At 36.6% G+C, this 18,508-nt stretch overlaps 1 protein-coding gene and 1 non-coding gene across 31 annotated transcripts in view; both read right to left on the bottom strand.

The window, feature by feature from the left end:
- USP32 (ubiquitin specific peptidase 32) overlaps positions 1-18,508 on the bottom strand; it is a 160,951-nt gene that overhangs the window by 24,347 nt on the left and 118,096 nt on the right. For all 30 annotated transcript variants that reach the window (XM_036267923.1, XM_036267903.1, XM_036267915.1 and 27 more), the window contains 10 exons: positions 15,298-15,452; positions 13,356-13,437; positions 12,484-12,558; positions 9,784-9,922; positions 9,413-9,518; positions 8,185-8,358; positions 7,000-7,174; positions 6,392-6,543; positions 5,295-5,406; positions 3,050-3,261 (listed from right to left, as the gene is read on the bottom strand). In XM_036267923.1, the coding sequence (XP_036123816.1) occupies positions 3,050-3,261; positions 5,295-5,406; positions 6,392-6,543; positions 7,000-7,174; positions 8,185-8,358; positions 9,413-9,518; positions 9,784-9,922; positions 12,484-12,558; positions 13,356-13,437; positions 15,298-15,452 (1,382 nt within the window). The remainder of the gene's footprint in view (positions 1-3,049; positions 3,262-5,294; positions 5,407-6,391; positions 6,544-6,999; positions 7,175-8,184; positions 8,359-9,412; positions 9,519-9,783; positions 9,923-12,483; positions 12,559-13,355; positions 13,438-15,297; positions 15,453-18,508) is intronic.
- LOC118635087 lies at positions 7,437-7,539 on the bottom strand. Its single transcript, XR_004960434.1, has one exon. It is a non-coding gene; the product is annotated as a U6 spliceosomal RNA (small nuclear RNA).

Raw genomic sequence — 18,508 nt, 5'->3', positions numbered from 1 at the left:
TGCTACACTGGAAGGTTGAGGTACTGCCAATTTTGGAGTGGCTGTCTATCAAACTTGGATATTCAGCATTGAATACTTGCAAACCAGTTTTCTATGATAAACATTTCACACCCACACTGAATTATATGTAAAAACTAGTAATAGTTTTGTAGCTCAAGGCTTTTAAGCAATTAAAACCCTTTCTCTAGAAAATATTCCCATGCACTGGCAGGTTTGGCTCAGCAATTAGAGTGTTGGTCGGCGGACCAGAGAATCCCGGGTTCGGTTCCCGCTAAGGGTACGTACCTCGGTTGTAGTTTGTCCCCGGCTGTGGTTGGGGTTGTATGGGTGGCAACCACTTGGTGTGTCTCTCTCACATCAATGTTTCTCTCTCTCTCTCTCCCTCTTTCTCTCCCTCCTGCTCTATCTGAAGATAAATGCAAAAAGTGTCCTCGGGTGAGGATAAAAAAAAAGAAAATATTCCCATAAGCCAAAATTCCCTCAAAATGCAATTTTCAAAAAATTTGCTATTGATAAGTATTGTTATAGCAATCCCCAAACTTTTGGAGACTTACAAAACCAGTCATTAAATTTTGTAACAACTTATCCACCTTCCTAAAAGCAGCTGAGTGACTTCATAGTCTTCTTTATCATATTTTTATCCTCACCCAAGGACATTTTTCCATTTTTTGTTCAGATAGAGTGGGAGAGCGGGGGGGGGGGGGTATTGACATGAAAGGGATGCATCGAGTGGTTGCCACCCACACAACCCAACCAGGGCCAGGGACAAACTGCAACCGAGGTACGTGCCCTTAGCAAGAACCGAACCCAGGATTCTCGGGACCCCACAGGCCGACGCTCTAACCGCTGAGCCAAACCAGCCAGGGCAAACTTCTTTATTTTTTAATAAATTATAAATTAAAAGGTAAACTTTTTAAATATTTGATTCAAGTATGTTAAGATTTTTATGAAATTCCTTCATATAGAGATACTGCACAGAATTAGCCTGGAAATGGTTACTTAATAAAACAAAAATTTAGTATAATAGGTTGTTGGAAGTTCAGGATTATTCAAAAAAGCTGCTAAGTACTTGAATATTTAATTCTTTAAAATGGTTTTTATATAGTGGTTAGAGAAGCTAAATCAATAACCTATACACTCTCTAAGGGTTATCTAGTTTATAAGTGAGAAGACTCTTTTACTTCAGATTCTCAAGCATTTTATTTTGCCGTTATTCAATTAAGCTTAGCTAAATACATGATTTGAAGACCCCATTTCATGGGTCAGTATGATTATTATAGGACCCACAGAAATGTAGATGGGAGTTCACAACATTTTTAAAAAATCTACAAACTTAGATTAGTTGTTCTCTCGTCAAACTTCTACTTTTCTTCCACTCTAACCCTCAGCATATGACTTACTTTACTAAATAAGTTGTATTTTATTTATAGTTATTATTTAAGTTTTTACTAAATTTAAACAACCATCTTTTCCTCTACTCTTCTCAGTCTATCTCCTTCCTTCCCTCTAACCCTAGACCCCTTACTCCTTCCCTTCCTTTCTCTCTTTTTAAAAATATATTTTTATTGATTTTAGAGAGAGAGAAAGGGAGAAGGAGAAAGAGACAGAAGTATTGATGAGAGAAAAAAAAACAATGAGCTGCCCCCTGCATACCCCTTATTGGGGATCGAGCCTGAAATTTGGCATGTGGCCTGACTGGGAATTAAACCGGTGACCTCTTGCTGTATGAGATAACGCTAAATCTACTACGCCACACCGGCAGGGTCCCTTCTCTCTCTTTTTTTTAAATAATTTTTTTCTTTATTGATTTTAGAGAGAGAGGAAGGGAGAGGGACAGAGAGAGAGAGAGAGAAACAATGATGAGCGAGAACATCGACTGACCACCTCCTGCATGCGCCCCACTGGGGATTGGGCCCACAACCTGGGCATGTGCCCTGACTGGGAATCGAACCAGCGGCCTCTTGGTACATGGGTCAACATCAACCACTGAGCCACACCAACCAGGCCCCTTTGTCTTTTTTTGAAATGGACTTGTCCTTTAGTTGTTGTATCAATACAGTTTTTCTGTTTCTCTCTTTATTCTCTGAATATTTTTGCCTATGTTTCCTTGCCAAATTCTTAGTTTTCTACCATGCAGAAGACAGTAGAGAAAAATAAAGTACTTTCAAGGTAATTCAACCATGAGATCAAAAGTGTCTAAAAAATACATATGATGTCATTTAGGTAACAGAATTATTGGGCCATCACTTTGAAAATTAAATAAACGTCTCACCACTATGTTGTATACCTGAAACTAATGTAAAATTGTATGTCAACTGCTATTGAAAAATAACATGTTAAAAAAAGAAATAAGCTAGGGAAAAAAAAGGTGGCAATGAAAATGAACAAATGATAAATTCAAGTAGTGTTTTGAAAGAAGGAATTAAAGGGCATAGTGATATACTGAACAGAGGGTTTTAGAAGAAAAGGAGGAAAAAACCTAAGAACACTTCCAGCCTTTAGCCTTTAGCATGGAAGAATGGGAAATAATGGCAAAAATGACCTGACTTGGGACAGACAGATGGTAAAATCAATTTTAGGTATTCCCCAAAACAGCTGGCTAGATCATAAAGGAAACTGGAAATAGAGGAGACTGGTTAAAAGATGAAAATTTAGCCCTGGCCAGTTTGGCTCAATGGTTAGAGAGGCGGCCTACAGACAAAAGGGTAATGGATTTGATTCCCAGTGAAGGGCACGTACCAGGGTTGCAGGTTTAATCCCCAACCCTGGTCAGAGTTGTGCGGGAGGCAACTAATTGGTGTGTCTCTCTCACATCGATGTCTCTCTGTCTCTCTCTCCCCCCCTCCCTTCCACTCTCTCTAAAAATCAATGAAAAAATATACTCAGGTGAAGATTAACAACAACAACAAAAAGAGTGAGCAATGTCATTCCATACACAAGCTAAGATCACTTACAAAAGCATATATAACACGTTGAAAATGCACACAATGAAGATGTTGCAAATGACACTGGCAAGACCATCAAGTAACTTGCCTAATATTAAACTAACCATTTTTCGATGGACTGCAATAATGTAACCTATAAAGTGATTGTCAGGAAGAGATGGCATATGACCATTCACCATTCCATTTGTGAAGCTCTTCTCAGTTCCACATGGCACAACCGTGTTTGGCATTCCATTGGGGATGAATATTGGTCGGGGCAGGTCCCCATTGGTGGTTAGGGTTAACATTCCATTTGTAGATGGAGAAGAGGAGAAATCTACGAATTCAAAGAAAAGTATAGTATCATAAGCTTGTAATACTTCCATCTTTGTCTTTTCTTAAATATTGTGAGGACCCAGACCACTGATAGTATAGTCTCTTTTCATAAAGAACAAGGAGAAATTATAGTTCAAATAATAATTCTATATTAGAAGATTTTCATTTCAGATATTACTTATATAACTCACACTTAAGCCTAAATGACAAACCAAGAATAACTGATAGAAAGTGTAAATAGAATTTTTGCAGAAATCTTTATCAGAATCATGTTGTGGCACTCAAACAGTTCTACCACTTGTTTTCTTTTTCCTCTCCTCTAGAAATGCATTTCTCCATTCCTCTAAATATGTTCTGTCCAATACAGCAATCTCTAGCCAGATGTTGCTTTTCCTTTTTTAAAATTTCATTAAACTTTTTTTTTTTTTAGAGCAGTTTTAGATTCACAGCAAAATAAAGAATGTACAGAAATTTCCCACATATCCCTTGCCCCACACATGCATAGTTTCCCCCAATAACAACAACCCCCACCAGAGTGGTACATTTGCTACAACTGATGAAAGATGTTGCTTTTTAACTTAAAATGAAATACATTTCCTTAGTCTAATCATTAGCCACATTTCAAGTGCTCAACAATTCATGTAAACTTTCATCACTGAAGAAAGTTACATTGTTCAGTGAAGATCTAAACAAAAAAGCAATATTAAATCATCCACCAAATCATCAGTTCTATCTATTAAGTGCCAATGAGAGAAGCCTCATTCTCTCTGCAGCACTTTATAATTAATTAGGGAATGAACCTAATTATCAGCAGTATAAAAAAGAACAAACAACCGTATCAATGGTCAAAAGACTCATTAGATGACCATATTAAATCATATGCAATATTAGATAAACAAATTACTTTTTAGTCATATTTACTGTCATGTTTGTGTGTGTGTGTGTGTTTTAGCCTCACCCGAGGACATTTTTGTATTTATCTTCAGATAGAGCGGGAGAGAGAAGGGGTGGGGAGAGAAACATCGATGTGAGAGAGTCACATGGAGTGGTCGCCACCCACAAGACCCCAACTGGGGCCGGGGACATATGCAACCGAGGTACGTGCCCTTAGTGGGAACTGAACCCAGGACTCTCTGGTCCGCAGGCCAACGCTCTAACCGCTGAGCCAAACCAGCCAGGACTGCTGTCATTTTTTTTTTTTATCCTCACCCGAGGACATTTTTCCATTTTTTGTTCAGGTAGAGTGGGAGGGAGAGAGAGGAAGAGAGAGAGAGAGAAACATCGATGTGAAAGGGACACATCGAGTGGCTGCCACCCGCACGACCGACCAGAGCCGGGGACAAACTGCAACCGAGGTACATGCCCTTAGTGGGAACCGAACCCGGGTCTCTCAGGACCGCAGGCCGACGCTCTAACCGCTGAGCCAAACCGGCCAGGGCTGCTGTCATGTTTTTTGATAGCACATTCTTCTCACACTATCTGTTGCCATGTTAGTATTAGATAAAAGAGTAAAAAGAGACCTGAATTCTAGTGGTAGATTAACTCATAATTATCGCCCTGGCCGGTTTGGCTCGGCGGTTAAAGCGTCGGCCTGCGGTCCTGAGAGACCCGGGTTCGGTTCCCGCTAAGGGCATGTACCTTGGTTGCAGTTTGTCCCCGGCTCTGGTCAGTCGTGCGGGTGGCAGCCACTCGATGTGTTCCTTTCACATTGATGTTTCTCTCTCTCTCTCTGTTCCTCTCTCTCCCTCCCACTCTACCTGAACAAAAAATGGAAAAATGTCCTCGGGTGAGGATTAAAAAAAAAACAAAAAAAACCCCTCATAATTATCTATTTAACTTAGTTACTTAGGTTCTCTGAATTTTAGGCCCCTCACCTATAAAATGAAGAATCTGAGCCAAATCATCACAAAGGTTTCCTTCAGCCTGAGAAATTCTTTTGCTCTAATATCCTCAGTCCAAACAAATATAAAAAGGATAACCCTTAGCCCAATATTTAAGCTGAAATCATGAAAAGAAGCCCTAGTTTTACCATACCTGTCTGTATTGGACTAGAAGCTGAAATTGGAGATCCAGGGATGGGAATTTCAAATGCACACAAAAATCCACTCACTGAGAGTCGTACTTTTTGGTTGTCCTGAGGGAAATTCTATAGAAAAGGAGGCAAGAAGAAAATGTTTCAGATAAAATGGAAAATGAACTCGTGATATATTTGAAGCAAAATGTCTTAGATGCTTTTATCACTAAACAGACAAGATGAATGAATAATAATTCTCAAATAACTAAAAGATGAAAGCTTGATAAACTAACTTCACTGACAAAACCATTATCACTTTCCATAGAAAGGAAGTATATTGTGTATAATTGGTTTCTTAAGTTTTGTCCTTCACTTCAAGGCATCTAAACCCAAACCCTCAGAGAGATCTCTTTTGCATTACATATGAACAAAATGTCAATAAGGTGGGAGAGCTTGTTCAGAAAACCCAAAGATAAATATAAATAATTCCAATGGTAGGAGCTCAATTTAGAGTTGGCAATATATTTATTAAATTGTTTGTTTCTCCAGCTGATACGCAGGAAGTAGTGATTTGTGTCAACTCGTCTTTACTCTCTAAATTCCTAGTGTGTTAAAGGCCAGGTATATATATTCATAAATAAATACTAAAAACACATTCATAAATACATCAACTACTTTAACCTAGAAAGAATCCTAGTGACAGTGGTAATACAGAAGAGGTGCCAAGTGTAGCTGCAGTAGCCACTGGAGGAAATCTATACTGTAGTTGTAGGTCACTCCATATGGGTAGTCTTGGGCTTATATAATTCCCTTCTTTTAAAAATACCACCATTATCATTACTCCTTTATTCTGGCAGACAACCCTTTTCAGTTTCTGAGATGAAAAACTTTTTTTTTTTTAAAAATTTTTGTAAGAGTTTATTTAAGCCAAACTGACAAAATATGCTGGGAGTAAGATCTCAAATGCTCCAGGGAATGGAATGGAAGACTTGACAATTTTTTGTTTAGTTGTTGCATTTTAATACCTCCCTCGGTCATTTAACATCATAATTAATTGAGAAAACTGATCTTTGAAGGATGGAATCAAGGGTTTCCTAGAAGGAATAGTTAATATTACCTTTATGTTGGAACCATGTACTTCTGCAAGAAGGATTTGTTCTGATTTAAGTCCACAGAGATCACTCAGCTGTTTTTTTAAACCTGTATACTTTTCATCCATATTCAGTCTTAGTCCATAACGTACAGGGGTAGTACCATCCAACTTAATAACTAGTAATGAGAAAAGATCTATTATCAGCAAAATGCAAGATTTCAGTGAAAGTTTTAGACCGTATGTGTGTATGTGTTTATGACTTGGAAATGGCAAATATTTCAATCTAGAATTTTTATTTTATATGTAAACACTACAACAGATGATACTTAGGGATCACAATGAGTGAAATCTTTTTTTTTTTTTTTAATGTCCATCTGTTATGGAAGCGTAAGTGGCTTTGCAAGATTTTAAAGAGAGTTACTGGCATGTTTAAAACTAACAAAGTGGTATCAATAAGCACAAAAATGGACCCACATTCCAAGTCTTTCAAACCTCAAATAATATAAAATTAGATGGCTAATTATAATAGACTATCAATTTTTATGAAAACAAATTACCATACTTACAAATTCAGGCTGCTTGAATAAGGTCAAAGACAATGGAGTTAAGTTTTTTAGAACTTTGTGACCTACCTGTTATTTCTAAGTGCATATAACTGTCCATTGGTAGTGGCAAAGACAAAAAATTGAATGGATCAAATCGGACACTTATATGACCACATGTCTTGCATTTGACTTGGGACCTTAACTGTCCATGGAACAAATCTACAACAATTGATCTATTCCTTCTCAGATGGTTGTCCCAGGCCTATCAGAGAAAAAGATTAGAGAAAAAAAAATTTTGAAAGTTCAAAAGGACAGTACTTCTAAACAAATTCAAAGAAACTGGTTAAGTAAATGAGATTTAAATGTCAAGAACATAATCCTCAACAGTCATTTAAAATATAAAATCTTTCAGTCTACAAACTTATAATTTAGATATAAAATTGAAAATGTATTGCGTAATGAGATAGAGAAAACCAGTTATTCAATAGAATATTTCTTTCTGTTCAGCCTACAAAATGTATATATATTTTATGGAATGCTTCACGAAGTTGCATGTCATCCTTGCGCAGGGGCCATGCTAATCTTCTCTGTATCGTTCCAGTTTTAGTATATGTGCTGCTGAAGCAAGCATTCAACCTACAGAATATTAAATTCAGATGGAAAAACATTTTTTCTTTGTTCTTACCATGGTAGAGTTCATTATTCATTAAAAAGGAAATAAAATATGTCTATTGGTCACTGTACACATTACTTTAGCAATTATGGGGACTCCTTTTTTTTAATCGTCATCTGAATATTTTTCTATTGATCTTCAGAAAGAGTGGGAGGGAGAGAGAGAGAGCAAGAGAGACAGAAACATCCACATGAGAGGGACACATTGACCAGTTGCCTCTCGCACGACACTGACCAGGGCCGGGGACCAATTACAATCGAGGTAAGCACCCTTGACCAGAATCGAACCCAGGACTCTTTGGTCCGCAGACCTATGCTCTAACCACTGAGAAAAACCGATCAGGGCAGAGACTCTTGGAGTTAATGAATAATTATTCCTACATCCTATCACAAAGTGTACAATGTGAAATGGAAACATTTTTTTGGTTTTCATTTAAAAATACTTTGTTTTGGCATTACTGCACAAAAATTAAGCAGAGAAATACCAATTCCTTCACTTTAACAGTAAAATTTTGATCACAGAATTTAAGTTGTATAACACCTATTTGTGGCCAGAACATTTTATCTATTGCTTACATTAGAAACTCAAAACTGACAAACCTCTGCAGCTACTTCCCAGTCTGGTCGGCCATCACTGTCTTTCAGTTCCACATATGGCTTCTCATGGACTCGGTTGAGATCTTCATGAAGACCATCCAAGAGAAAAGCCAGAAGTTCTTGGGAATCTTGCTGCTGGAACCCATTAAACCTGGGAGCATATTTTGCTATCGTCCACTATAAATAAAAGAGGAAGCAAACTCATTATTCGCTACCCCATAACATTTGGAATAAATATGCCTCATAATTCAACCGGAAGCATTATAAGAAGGTAAATAGTACAGTATTTTGGCCAATATGATATCCCACTTCAGCATCATAAAAACAAAGTTCTTTAGGTATTCCGATGTTACTTAAGACAGTAAGACAGAAATATGAAAATAGCATTTGCTCACATTAAAAGAGTTCCTATTATAATGTTTTCTTTTAGACTTAATTTTTCTTGTCTTATTGCATCCTAACTTCTATTATCAGAGGTAGAACAGCCTCATGCTTAACTGTGAGATCTTACTAACTAGCTTGCAACCATGGGCAAGCTATTCAGCTGCTCTGAGCCTTAGTTCCTCAGCCATAAAATGGGGATAATAACATTACTTTATATTATAGGGCTATAAAGAAGATTAAATGAGTTAATATACATAAAGTAAGGAGAACAGTGCCTGGTAAGTGGTAGCCAAATGTTTAGCTATTATAATGATTAATTTTTAACCTAAAAAGATTTTGTCTTGTTTTAAAATAAAGATAAAAATAATACTAACTTCACAAAAATTCACAAATGATATTAATACAAAATTTTATCATTACATTCTTTCTTTCTGCTACTTAAAAAATTCTACAGATAGAACTTATTACCATAATAATGTTAAAAATGTATTGCGTGTCATTAATTAGACTCAGGAGTCTATGTTACAGTTAGAATATTGCTAACAGTGATGGATTAACAAAGAAAGGTTTACTACATATAAAAGATACTTGATGAATTAGTGAAATAAATTACATATCAAATTTAGGCTGTGTCTTTATCTTTCCCTACCCACTCACTATATCTATAGCTATATTTTGCATATATTTAAATAGGTAAAAGTATTTGACATTCAGTATATGCCTAGGGAAGCATCCAAAAAAATAGTTAAATTAAAACTAAAAAGCTAAACAAAAATATGTAGATAAAAATAATTTCTTAAACAACTATTCAGGACTTAAATACATTTATATTATTTTAACTGCTTACCCGAAGCTTTAATGGAGCAACATTCTTCTGAGTTCCACTCCAAAGTTCCTGTACTAAATCCCCATAGCATTTAGCCATATGCCCCTTCATACCAATGGGATTTGTCCTAGAAGTTTGAGAGGAAAGTTTGTTGCCAAAGATTCTCATAAATAACAATCATGTGGGCACAAAAAATGTCTAGCATCTGTTTTTTCACATCAAAATTTCTTTTTTAAAAGAAGAGAAATATCCCCTGGCCCTTCTTTAATACTAAATAGAGCAAATAAGGTAAAAATTTTCTTTCCCATGGTAAAGAAAGAGGAAATATAGGTGATAATGAGTTCATATCAAAGTTATAAAAGTTAAGAGGCCAATGACTCAAGAAAGATTACCTGTTCAGTTCATAAAGATGTCTCCCTGAGATAAAATACTGTGTCAGTGGCTGTGTGTTACTAACACACTGGATGCTTGAGTTCATGAAGCATGTGTTTCCCAGGTTACTCAGACCTGTGGCTCCCTTTTCTGTGGGAACTGGAACAAACAATATGAGAATCGAAGACTAGCTGTAGTCAAATGTCATAGACCAAACAGTTGCTTATATACAACGCAACTTTTTTATAACTTTTTAAATCAGCTAAGTGGAGCTAATATTTCTTTATTTGGTCTTGTAATACTATAGTAGAGGAGGTTTTTCATGGCGTGTTATTGGCAATCATGACGATCCATGCTCATTTGCAATCTAAAAGTAGCAATAATTCTCTTTAATTCCTATGCCAGTTTTTTTTTTTAATTTAAATATTTCTCTCCTAGAATTATGCCTTTAAAAATATATAAATTAGATCTTTCTTAGGCTATCTGTGAGAATGAACTGTTGGATTTATGAGGGTTGTATCCTTTGCTTTGCACTTTTTGCTTCCCTCGTTAGGCCATAAAAGACTTACTGGTTGAATTGCTATAAATCATACCATTACTGGCCAGAATAGTGAGTATCTTGAACTGAAAAACTTGAACTGACTTTTAGGATGGAAAATTTTGGAGAGCTCTCATATTGGTATAATGATTAGCCATTAAGACACCCTTAATAAGATAGATGGAAAGGCAGAAGGAAAAGTTAGAGAATTCCCAACACGGTGAAAAAATTTTAAAGTTATTTAAATATATAAGAAAATCTTAGAGAAATTTGGTAAATTATACCTATGTAAGCAGTATTAATATATTTACATTTTTCGCCCTGGCCAGTTTGGCTCAGCGGTTAGAGTGTCAGCCTGCGGTCCGGAGAGACCCGGGTTCGGTTCCCGCTAGGCATGTACTTCGGTTGCAGTTTGTTCCCGGCCCTGGTTGGTCGTGCGGGTGGCAGCCACTCGATGTGTCCCTTCACATCGATGGTTCTCACTCTCTCTCCCTTCCTCTCTCTCCCTCCCACTCTATCTGTACAAAAAATGGAAAAATATCCTCGGGTGAGGATAAAAAATAAATAAAATAAATATATTTACATTTTTCTCTCTACCTGATCCCTCCAGAATTTGAAAATTCTTTTTTGTAATAAATTTTTTCTTTATTGATTTTGGAGAGAGAGAAACATTGATGAGCGAGAACACCGATTGGCTACCTCCTGCATGTTCCCCCACTGGGGATTGGACCCACAACCTGGGCATGTGTCCTGACCAGGAATCGAACTGGCAACCTCTTAGTGCATGGGTGGATGCTCAACCACTGAGCCACACTGGCCAGGCAGAATTTGGAAACTCTTTATGACCATCTACACCATGATCAAGAAGGCCCTCATCTTTACCTGGTTCATCCTGGCTGTGACTTTCTTTGCATCATCCCCACACAATATCAATGACCTAAACATTAACACTGACTAAGAGTCAAACACTGCCGTGGATTCCACCACTGACCTAGACTGGAGCACTGTCCCAGACTCCAACACTGATGTATATTTGGAAAGCACCCTGAATTTTGATTCTTTATTGATGTGGAATCAAAGAATACCAGCTTTGTAGAAGAAGCAACTAAAGCTACAGCAAGTATCACTAGTGATTATTCAGAAGAGCCCATGACTGGAGCACCAGAAGAGTTCAAGCACCTCAATGGAAAGCAACAAGTTCATCTCAGTGCTTGTTTAAAAGGAAATAAATGTTCCACCAGTAGTGTCCACCACCATGCTACCCTCTACTTTCAAAATTAGTGAAACAGCATGATCTTCTCAGTCCACGAGAAACAGCAAGGCATTGATCCTGGGCTAAGTGGAAAAAAATCTGACACAATTTGGGGGAGGAGCATTTCTTAACCATTTCTTATTTAGTATGAGTTCAATAAATGTTCACTTTTATTGAAAAATATATTATAGCCCTGGCCAGTTTGGCTTGGCGGTTAGAGCGTCGGCCCAAGGACCAATGAGTCACGGGTTCTATTCCTGTCAAGGGCATGTACGTCGGTTGCGGTTCGTCCCCGACCCTGGTCAGGGTCATGTGGGAGGCAACCAGTCAAAGTGTCCTTCTCACATCAATATTTCTCTCTCTCTCCCTCCCTCCCACTCTATCTGAAGATAAATAGAAAAATATCCTCAGGTGAGGATTAAAAAATATACCAGTCCTCAGGTGAGGATTAAAAAATACACGTACGTGTGTGTGTGTGTGTGTGTGTGTGTGTGTGTGTGTGTATAACAGAAAAATATATTATATAAATTATTTAATTGCAAGGTTAGGAAGAAATCTGATGCATCAGGAAAAATAAAAATAAAAGGGGGGGGCCTAGTTACTTTTTAAAATGTTTTTTTTCTTTATTGATTTGAGAGAGAGAGGGAGAGGGAGAGAGAAATAGAAACTTTGATGAGAGAAAACATCAACTGTCCGCCTCCTGCACGCCCCCCACTGGGGATAGGGCCCACAACCTGGGCAATGTGCCCTGACCGGGAATCGAACCAGTGACCTCTTGGTGCATGGGTCAATGCTCAACCACCGAGCCACACGGGTTGGGCTACTTTTGAACTAGAAAGCCAAAAGTTGTTAACACTCCAATAGTTGAGGGAAAATAATAAGAATGTATTTTAAGATAATCTATTTAAAAATAATACACTGGAGACTTACCCTTGTGTCTGTCTATTTTACTACTGTTTGCTATAAAGGACATTTCCTCAGGCCAACTCATATCTTTGTTTCGAACTAGAAAGATAGATAAGAATGTGTTAATTTCTTATCCATTAAAATCACACCCCCTCAACTACTTTTGTTAAAAAAAAAGTTATTTCTTAATCAGAAACTATAAAGAAAAAAAATCAAGTTATTTTTAGTAACTGACTCTGAAATCATTCTGATTCTTTATTCTGGGAACTTTATAATCACTTAGTTAGAATTAATTAGTAAGCTATTCCCTCAATTACTTACCTGGAGTAAAATTACACCTATAGAAGTAATGAAAGCTCTTAAAGTTAACACATTATAACTATTATAAATTCTTTCTTAAATTGTGACAACTGTGAGAGTAATCTATTCATTTTAATACAAAAGCAGCTAGCAATGTTTCCATAAATATTGATGGGAGAAGGCACACTTTAACTTTTCAGTGACATGTGTGTAAATTTATGTATGGTTGTACAAGGAAGCTCAGTTGGTGAGTGACCAGTGTTGATGACTAATGAAAGCCACTAACTATGCAAGAAAATTAGTCTCCTTATTCAAACTCAAAGAGGCAGCTTTAAAAATTTAAGAATCTTTGTAAACTTATAATTCACTTGTTTCTATCCACCGTTTCCACCCCTTGCCAGACAATAAATGTAGATATATTTTTCTTTTAAAGTAATATAAATAGTATGTAGGATTATATAAGGGTTTAATGGGGTTCCTTTACCATAAAGAATATATCAAATAAAAGTTGAAAAAGTTATAAATAGATTATTAGTAACCAAATCTTTGACTTGTTCTTCTAAATATCTAATATAATGCATGCTTCTTTCTTGTACCTTCAATTACTAGGTGCTGCTCATCTTGAATTTTCAAATACTCCAATTTATGATCTTCATCATCCAGAAGAGTAAGGTAATTCTGTGTATGAAGGATGAAATGTTTCTGTTAATTTGATTAATAAGCTTGAAACAAAGATGAAAATAAAAATGAACAACAATGGAAAATACCTTTGTACTTACATAACCAATGTAACAGATATTAGGCCTACTATAGTTGTTCAGAAATACTTTTAATTTAGGTGGTAAAATGAGGGAAAACCAAGATATACTTCATAAATATGTACTATATATCTCTAAAACAAAGTTATACAAAATTTAGGGAAGATCAGAAGAAGGCTCATTACATATTAAACCTAGTATGAAATTCAGTAAATATGCCTGTGATCAAGAGGAAACTTGATCACTTACTAGGAACTAAAAATGTAAAACCAAATGTCATGTAGTAGAATTATACATTTTTGTTTATGCTCACCCTGTCTAAAGTGCTCACACAATTAATATGTTTTTATTGATTTTCTTTTTTAGATAGAGAGGAACGAAGAGAGAGATAGAAACATCCATGAGAGAGAAACATGGATCAGAGGCCTACTGCACGCCCCCTACTGGGGATCGAGCCCCCAACCCGGGCATGTGCCTGACCTGACCTCTCAGTCCATGGGACAATGCTCAATTCACTGAGCCACACCGGCTGGGCAAGTGCTTACACAATTAATTCACTTAATTTTTACAAGTTCCCTATGGGAGATATTATTATTTTCCCCATTTACTCATGAGAAAACTGAGATAGAGTTAAATGACTTTCCTTTGGTTATATAACTAACAGGTGGCAGAGCCAGAATTTAATCCCTGGCAGTTTGGCTCCAGAAGCCATGCTCTTAAACTATTATACTATACTGCCTTTGGTGACCAAAGGTGGATGTAAAAAAGGAACTAGGGAGCCCTGGCCAGTTTGGTTCAGCGGTTAGAGCATCAGCCTGCGGTCCAGAGAGACCCGGGTTTGGTTCCCACTAAGGGCACGTATCTCAGTTGCAGTTTGTCCCTGGCCTTGGTTGGGTCATGTGGCAGGCAGCCACTTGATGTGTCCCTTTCACGCCAATGTTTCTCTCTCTCCCTCTCTCTCCTTTCCACTCTATCTGAACAAAAAATGAAAAAATGTCCTCGAGTGAGGATAAAAAAACAAAACAAAAAAGGAACTAGGGAATAGAGAATTGGTTAAAACTACTTATGATCCAATTTCAGATTATAATCTGAAAACACAATACAAATTAAGCAATTAACTGCACTGCCTCTGAGGAGAATGAAAGACAGGGGTCAGAGAATGGTAAGGAAGAATGTTAACTATATACTTTTGTATTGTTTGAATTTTTTAACATGTGCATGTTACTTCAAAAGAAATAGAAAATAAACTCTATTTAGTTGAAAAAAAGATATTTTGTTATTTTATAACAATAATCTTTATAAGATAGTACTATCCTTAATGATTAAGTGGTATTACGAATTTCAGGTGACAAATATCTACATGTATGCATATAGTAATTTAAAAGATGAAGTTTTCGCCCTGGCCGGTTTAGTTCAGCGGTTAGAGCGTCGGCCTGTGGTCCAGAGAGACCCGGGTTCGGTTCCCGCTAAGGGCATGTACCTCGGTTGCAGTTTGTCCCCGGCTCTGGTTGGTCGTGCGGGTGGCAGCCACTTGATATGTCCCTTTCACATCGATGTTTCTCTCTCTCTCTTCCTCTTTCTCCCTTCCACTCTATCTGAACAAAAAATGGAAAAAAATGTCCTCGGGTGAGGATAAAAAAAAAAGATGAAGTTTTCACTGAGTTCCTTGGCATGGTTTTCAGCATAATTACTGTAGACAATAATCCCATACTCATAAAATACAAATTTAACACTTGATCTCTGCATGGAGATGCCTTCTTGACTCTGAGATGCCTCTTACCTCACTGTTGTATAGCCACAGGCGCATATCTTCTTCTTTGATACGCAGTCTCTGAGACAGATATTCATGAATTTCCTTGATGGTCTGCATTCTACTAAAACAGCCTGTGTAGGCTAAGACCCGCTTTAATGGCGCATTTGGAGAAGGTACATTTCCTATGGTCATAGTAATCACAATAAGGAAAAGACAGATGTTTAAAAAAAGCATCCCTCAGCAATGGGGACCACACTATTTTAGGGAATAATGATGAAAAATGAGAATTAGAGGTTTAATAACTTTATAAATTAAGAAGCTTTAAAATAAACCTTTAAAATGAAGACAGGAAACCCAAGTATCTTAAGTGAGTCCAAAGTCTTAACTTTGAAAGGAAGCAACAAAATCACAGAGACTCAAATAATTAGCAGAAGAATGGCAAATATAAACAAATAGGCATTAGTATCTTGGCTGCCCTCAGCTGGGTCACACTCAACAGCAACATCAAAATTTAGCATACAAATAGAGAAGATAAAATGGGACTGGATTTGAATTTTACAGATACTTAATTGGATTCACCAGATCCACTTTCTTCAAATAAATTGTCTTTGAATTATTAATCCCATCATTCTCGGTTATTAAGTGGCCTAATTACCTGGAACACTGGTACAATTAATTACACAAGAAAATTTTACTTAAAATTCTACGTAGACATAGACTCTACATGGCCAAACACAGTTTTAAAGTGAAGCCAAGAAGCTTCCTAGTACCAAAAAAAGGCCTAATGAAAAGTCAAGGGGGTAAAAATCATGTGATATGGCCTGAGCGCCCAATAAGATGGCAGCGGACATGACCTTGAATTCCTGAAAAACTCAAGGTGGAAACAAAAAGAGTGTCAGTAAGGGGAAAGAGTGAAGAGTGAAGGAAGAATATGTCAAGTCTAACCACATACTTCAAAATAGAAGGGGGATAAAATGATAAGAAATTATGGAAATAAAAGATAGGTTGCTAAAACAACCTGCTAAACCCTGGTTAAACTATTCAGACAAAAATTGAGACAAAGTTATGGTCATATCTTGTCTATGGGAGGTTTTAGTTTATTGAGAAATCCAAAACTAAAATAAACTTAACATATGGATATAATCCATCTTGCATACAATTATATATTCCAGGTAGTTTTCCACGCATTCAGTGGTGATTTAGTTTTATTCTTCTTATTAAATGCATTATGAATCTTTATTTACTAAATAAAGCAGAGCAAAGTATAGGTATCATCTGCTTTTTTAGAGCTCCCAAAAAGAATTCATTCACCTAAAACAGGTTGAAAAATCATCTAGGAAATAATAATTTTTGTAGCTTTGTATGTCAAAAAGGCTATCTTTATTATTATTATTTTTTCATCCTCTTCGACCGAGCGCACAGCTTCGGGAGGGACGCACATGAATCGGTGAGGGAGGTGAAGAACCCTCGCCTAGTTCGCCAGATCAGCCGAATCAACCCTGGGAATGAGTGGGGTAACAGATGTCACAGCCAGATTGCCCTCACATCCAAAAAGGCTATCTTTAAGTCATTATAACTGTGGCAAGGTTTGTAATACTTGACACTACAAAAGGAATAAAAGAGCCTAGTAAACAGCTGTAATAAATTGAGTAATGACAAAGATGAAAACTATGCTGTGGCAGAACAAAACCCAACCATGATCAATTTTAAAAACATAGCAAAGCAAATCTTTTACTATCAGCAAGCAAAGGATAATCATTAAAAGAAAACAAAGAGAAAAGTTCTCTAATTATACATCAGAGGATTAGTTATAAGATTACAGCAAGAAAGCATATTTTTACAAACTTCAAAATGATTAATGATTGATTTCACAACTAATTAGTAAGGAATAAAATTCCAAATTGAGAACAAATTTGGAGCATAATAACTAACCAGTTCTAGGATTTAGAAGCATTTGCAAATATAGTGTCCAAGTCAATTCTATTATCCTAAGCCACATATGAAATTTATTTGAATTCCAGACAGTTTTCATAGCATAGCTCATTAAGCAGGCAGCCACTTATTATACAAAATTTTGTGCTTTTGAATAAAATCGGCAAATCTAGTGGAATTTACAGAGCAGCAAAAATCTAGGATCAGCACAAGAGTTGCAAAGAATACTTACTAAATGTGCAATAACACATCTTGCCTCTCATGTTATCTTTCAAAGAGAATTGAAAAAGATGTGCTATGGGTACCATGGAAGCAAGGCAAATACTTTTATTCAATGGAAAATGACATCAAGAAAGTCTCATAGAGATTTCATTTTACTGTTCCTTGATTTAGATGTTTTCCCCAAAGACAAAGTTTGGTTAGGCAGAGGCCACCGCTTTGCTATAATTCTTGCCAAACAATGTGTACGAATCTCCATATGTTATCTGAATATAACCTTTAAGGAACACGTTAAATTAACCCTATTTGATTTCAAAGGAGGGATGGTACATTAGGGTTGGTTTGGGTTCATAGGTAGTTCTTGCATACTAAGTTATATTAATTATAATAACATTGTGGAATTGTTAACACAAAGTCTAAGACTCTGTAAATAGATGAATTCATTATTTCTGCTGAAGAACAATTTCAAACATTTGCAAAGCAAAATAATAGAGCAAGTCCTGCTCATCATTAAAACTTAACTTCATAGAGAAATTAAGGGGAAACTTTATGTCACACATTAAAATGGGAATTTATTTATTTGTCATTTTGATAGGCTTGATGTTTTTCAAAGCATATGTGTCACTTTCATTTTCAAAAATATATCCTTTGCTTTGTATTATCTCTATCTCATAAAAGACAAACTCCTCAGATTGAGCATGAAAAATGTATCATGTTTTGCCCTGGCTGGTGTGGCTCTGTGGTTAGAGCACTGGCCCACCCACCCAAGGGTCTCAGGTTCAATTCCCTGTCATGGGCATGTACCTGGGTTGCAGATTCATTCCCTGGCCCAAGTTGGGTTGCGTGCTTACTGCACACAACCAACTGATGTAGCTTTCTCACATTGATGTTTCTCTCTCTTTATCTCTCTCCCCCTCTTTCTCTCCCTTCCACTTTCTCTAAAAATCAATGGAAAAAACATCCTTGGGTGAGGATTAACAAAAAAAAAAGATATCATGTTTTGTCAAAAAAAAAAAAAAAAAATCACTAACAACCCAAGACACACACACACAATCATAATATTGCCAGAGAAATCACTTCTAAAAAT

Source organism: Molossus molossus, unplaced genomic scaffold (assembly GCF_014108415.1).
Source record: "Molossus molossus isolate mMolMol1 unplaced genomic scaffold, mMolMol1.p scaffold_m16_p_19, whole genome shotgun sequence".
Taxonomy (NCBI): domain Eukaryota; kingdom Metazoa; phylum Chordata; class Mammalia; order Chiroptera; family Molossidae; genus Molossus; species Molossus molossus.
The sequence above is the reverse complement of the archived record's forward strand: the minus strand, read 5'-3'. Positions and strand labels throughout refer to the sequence as shown.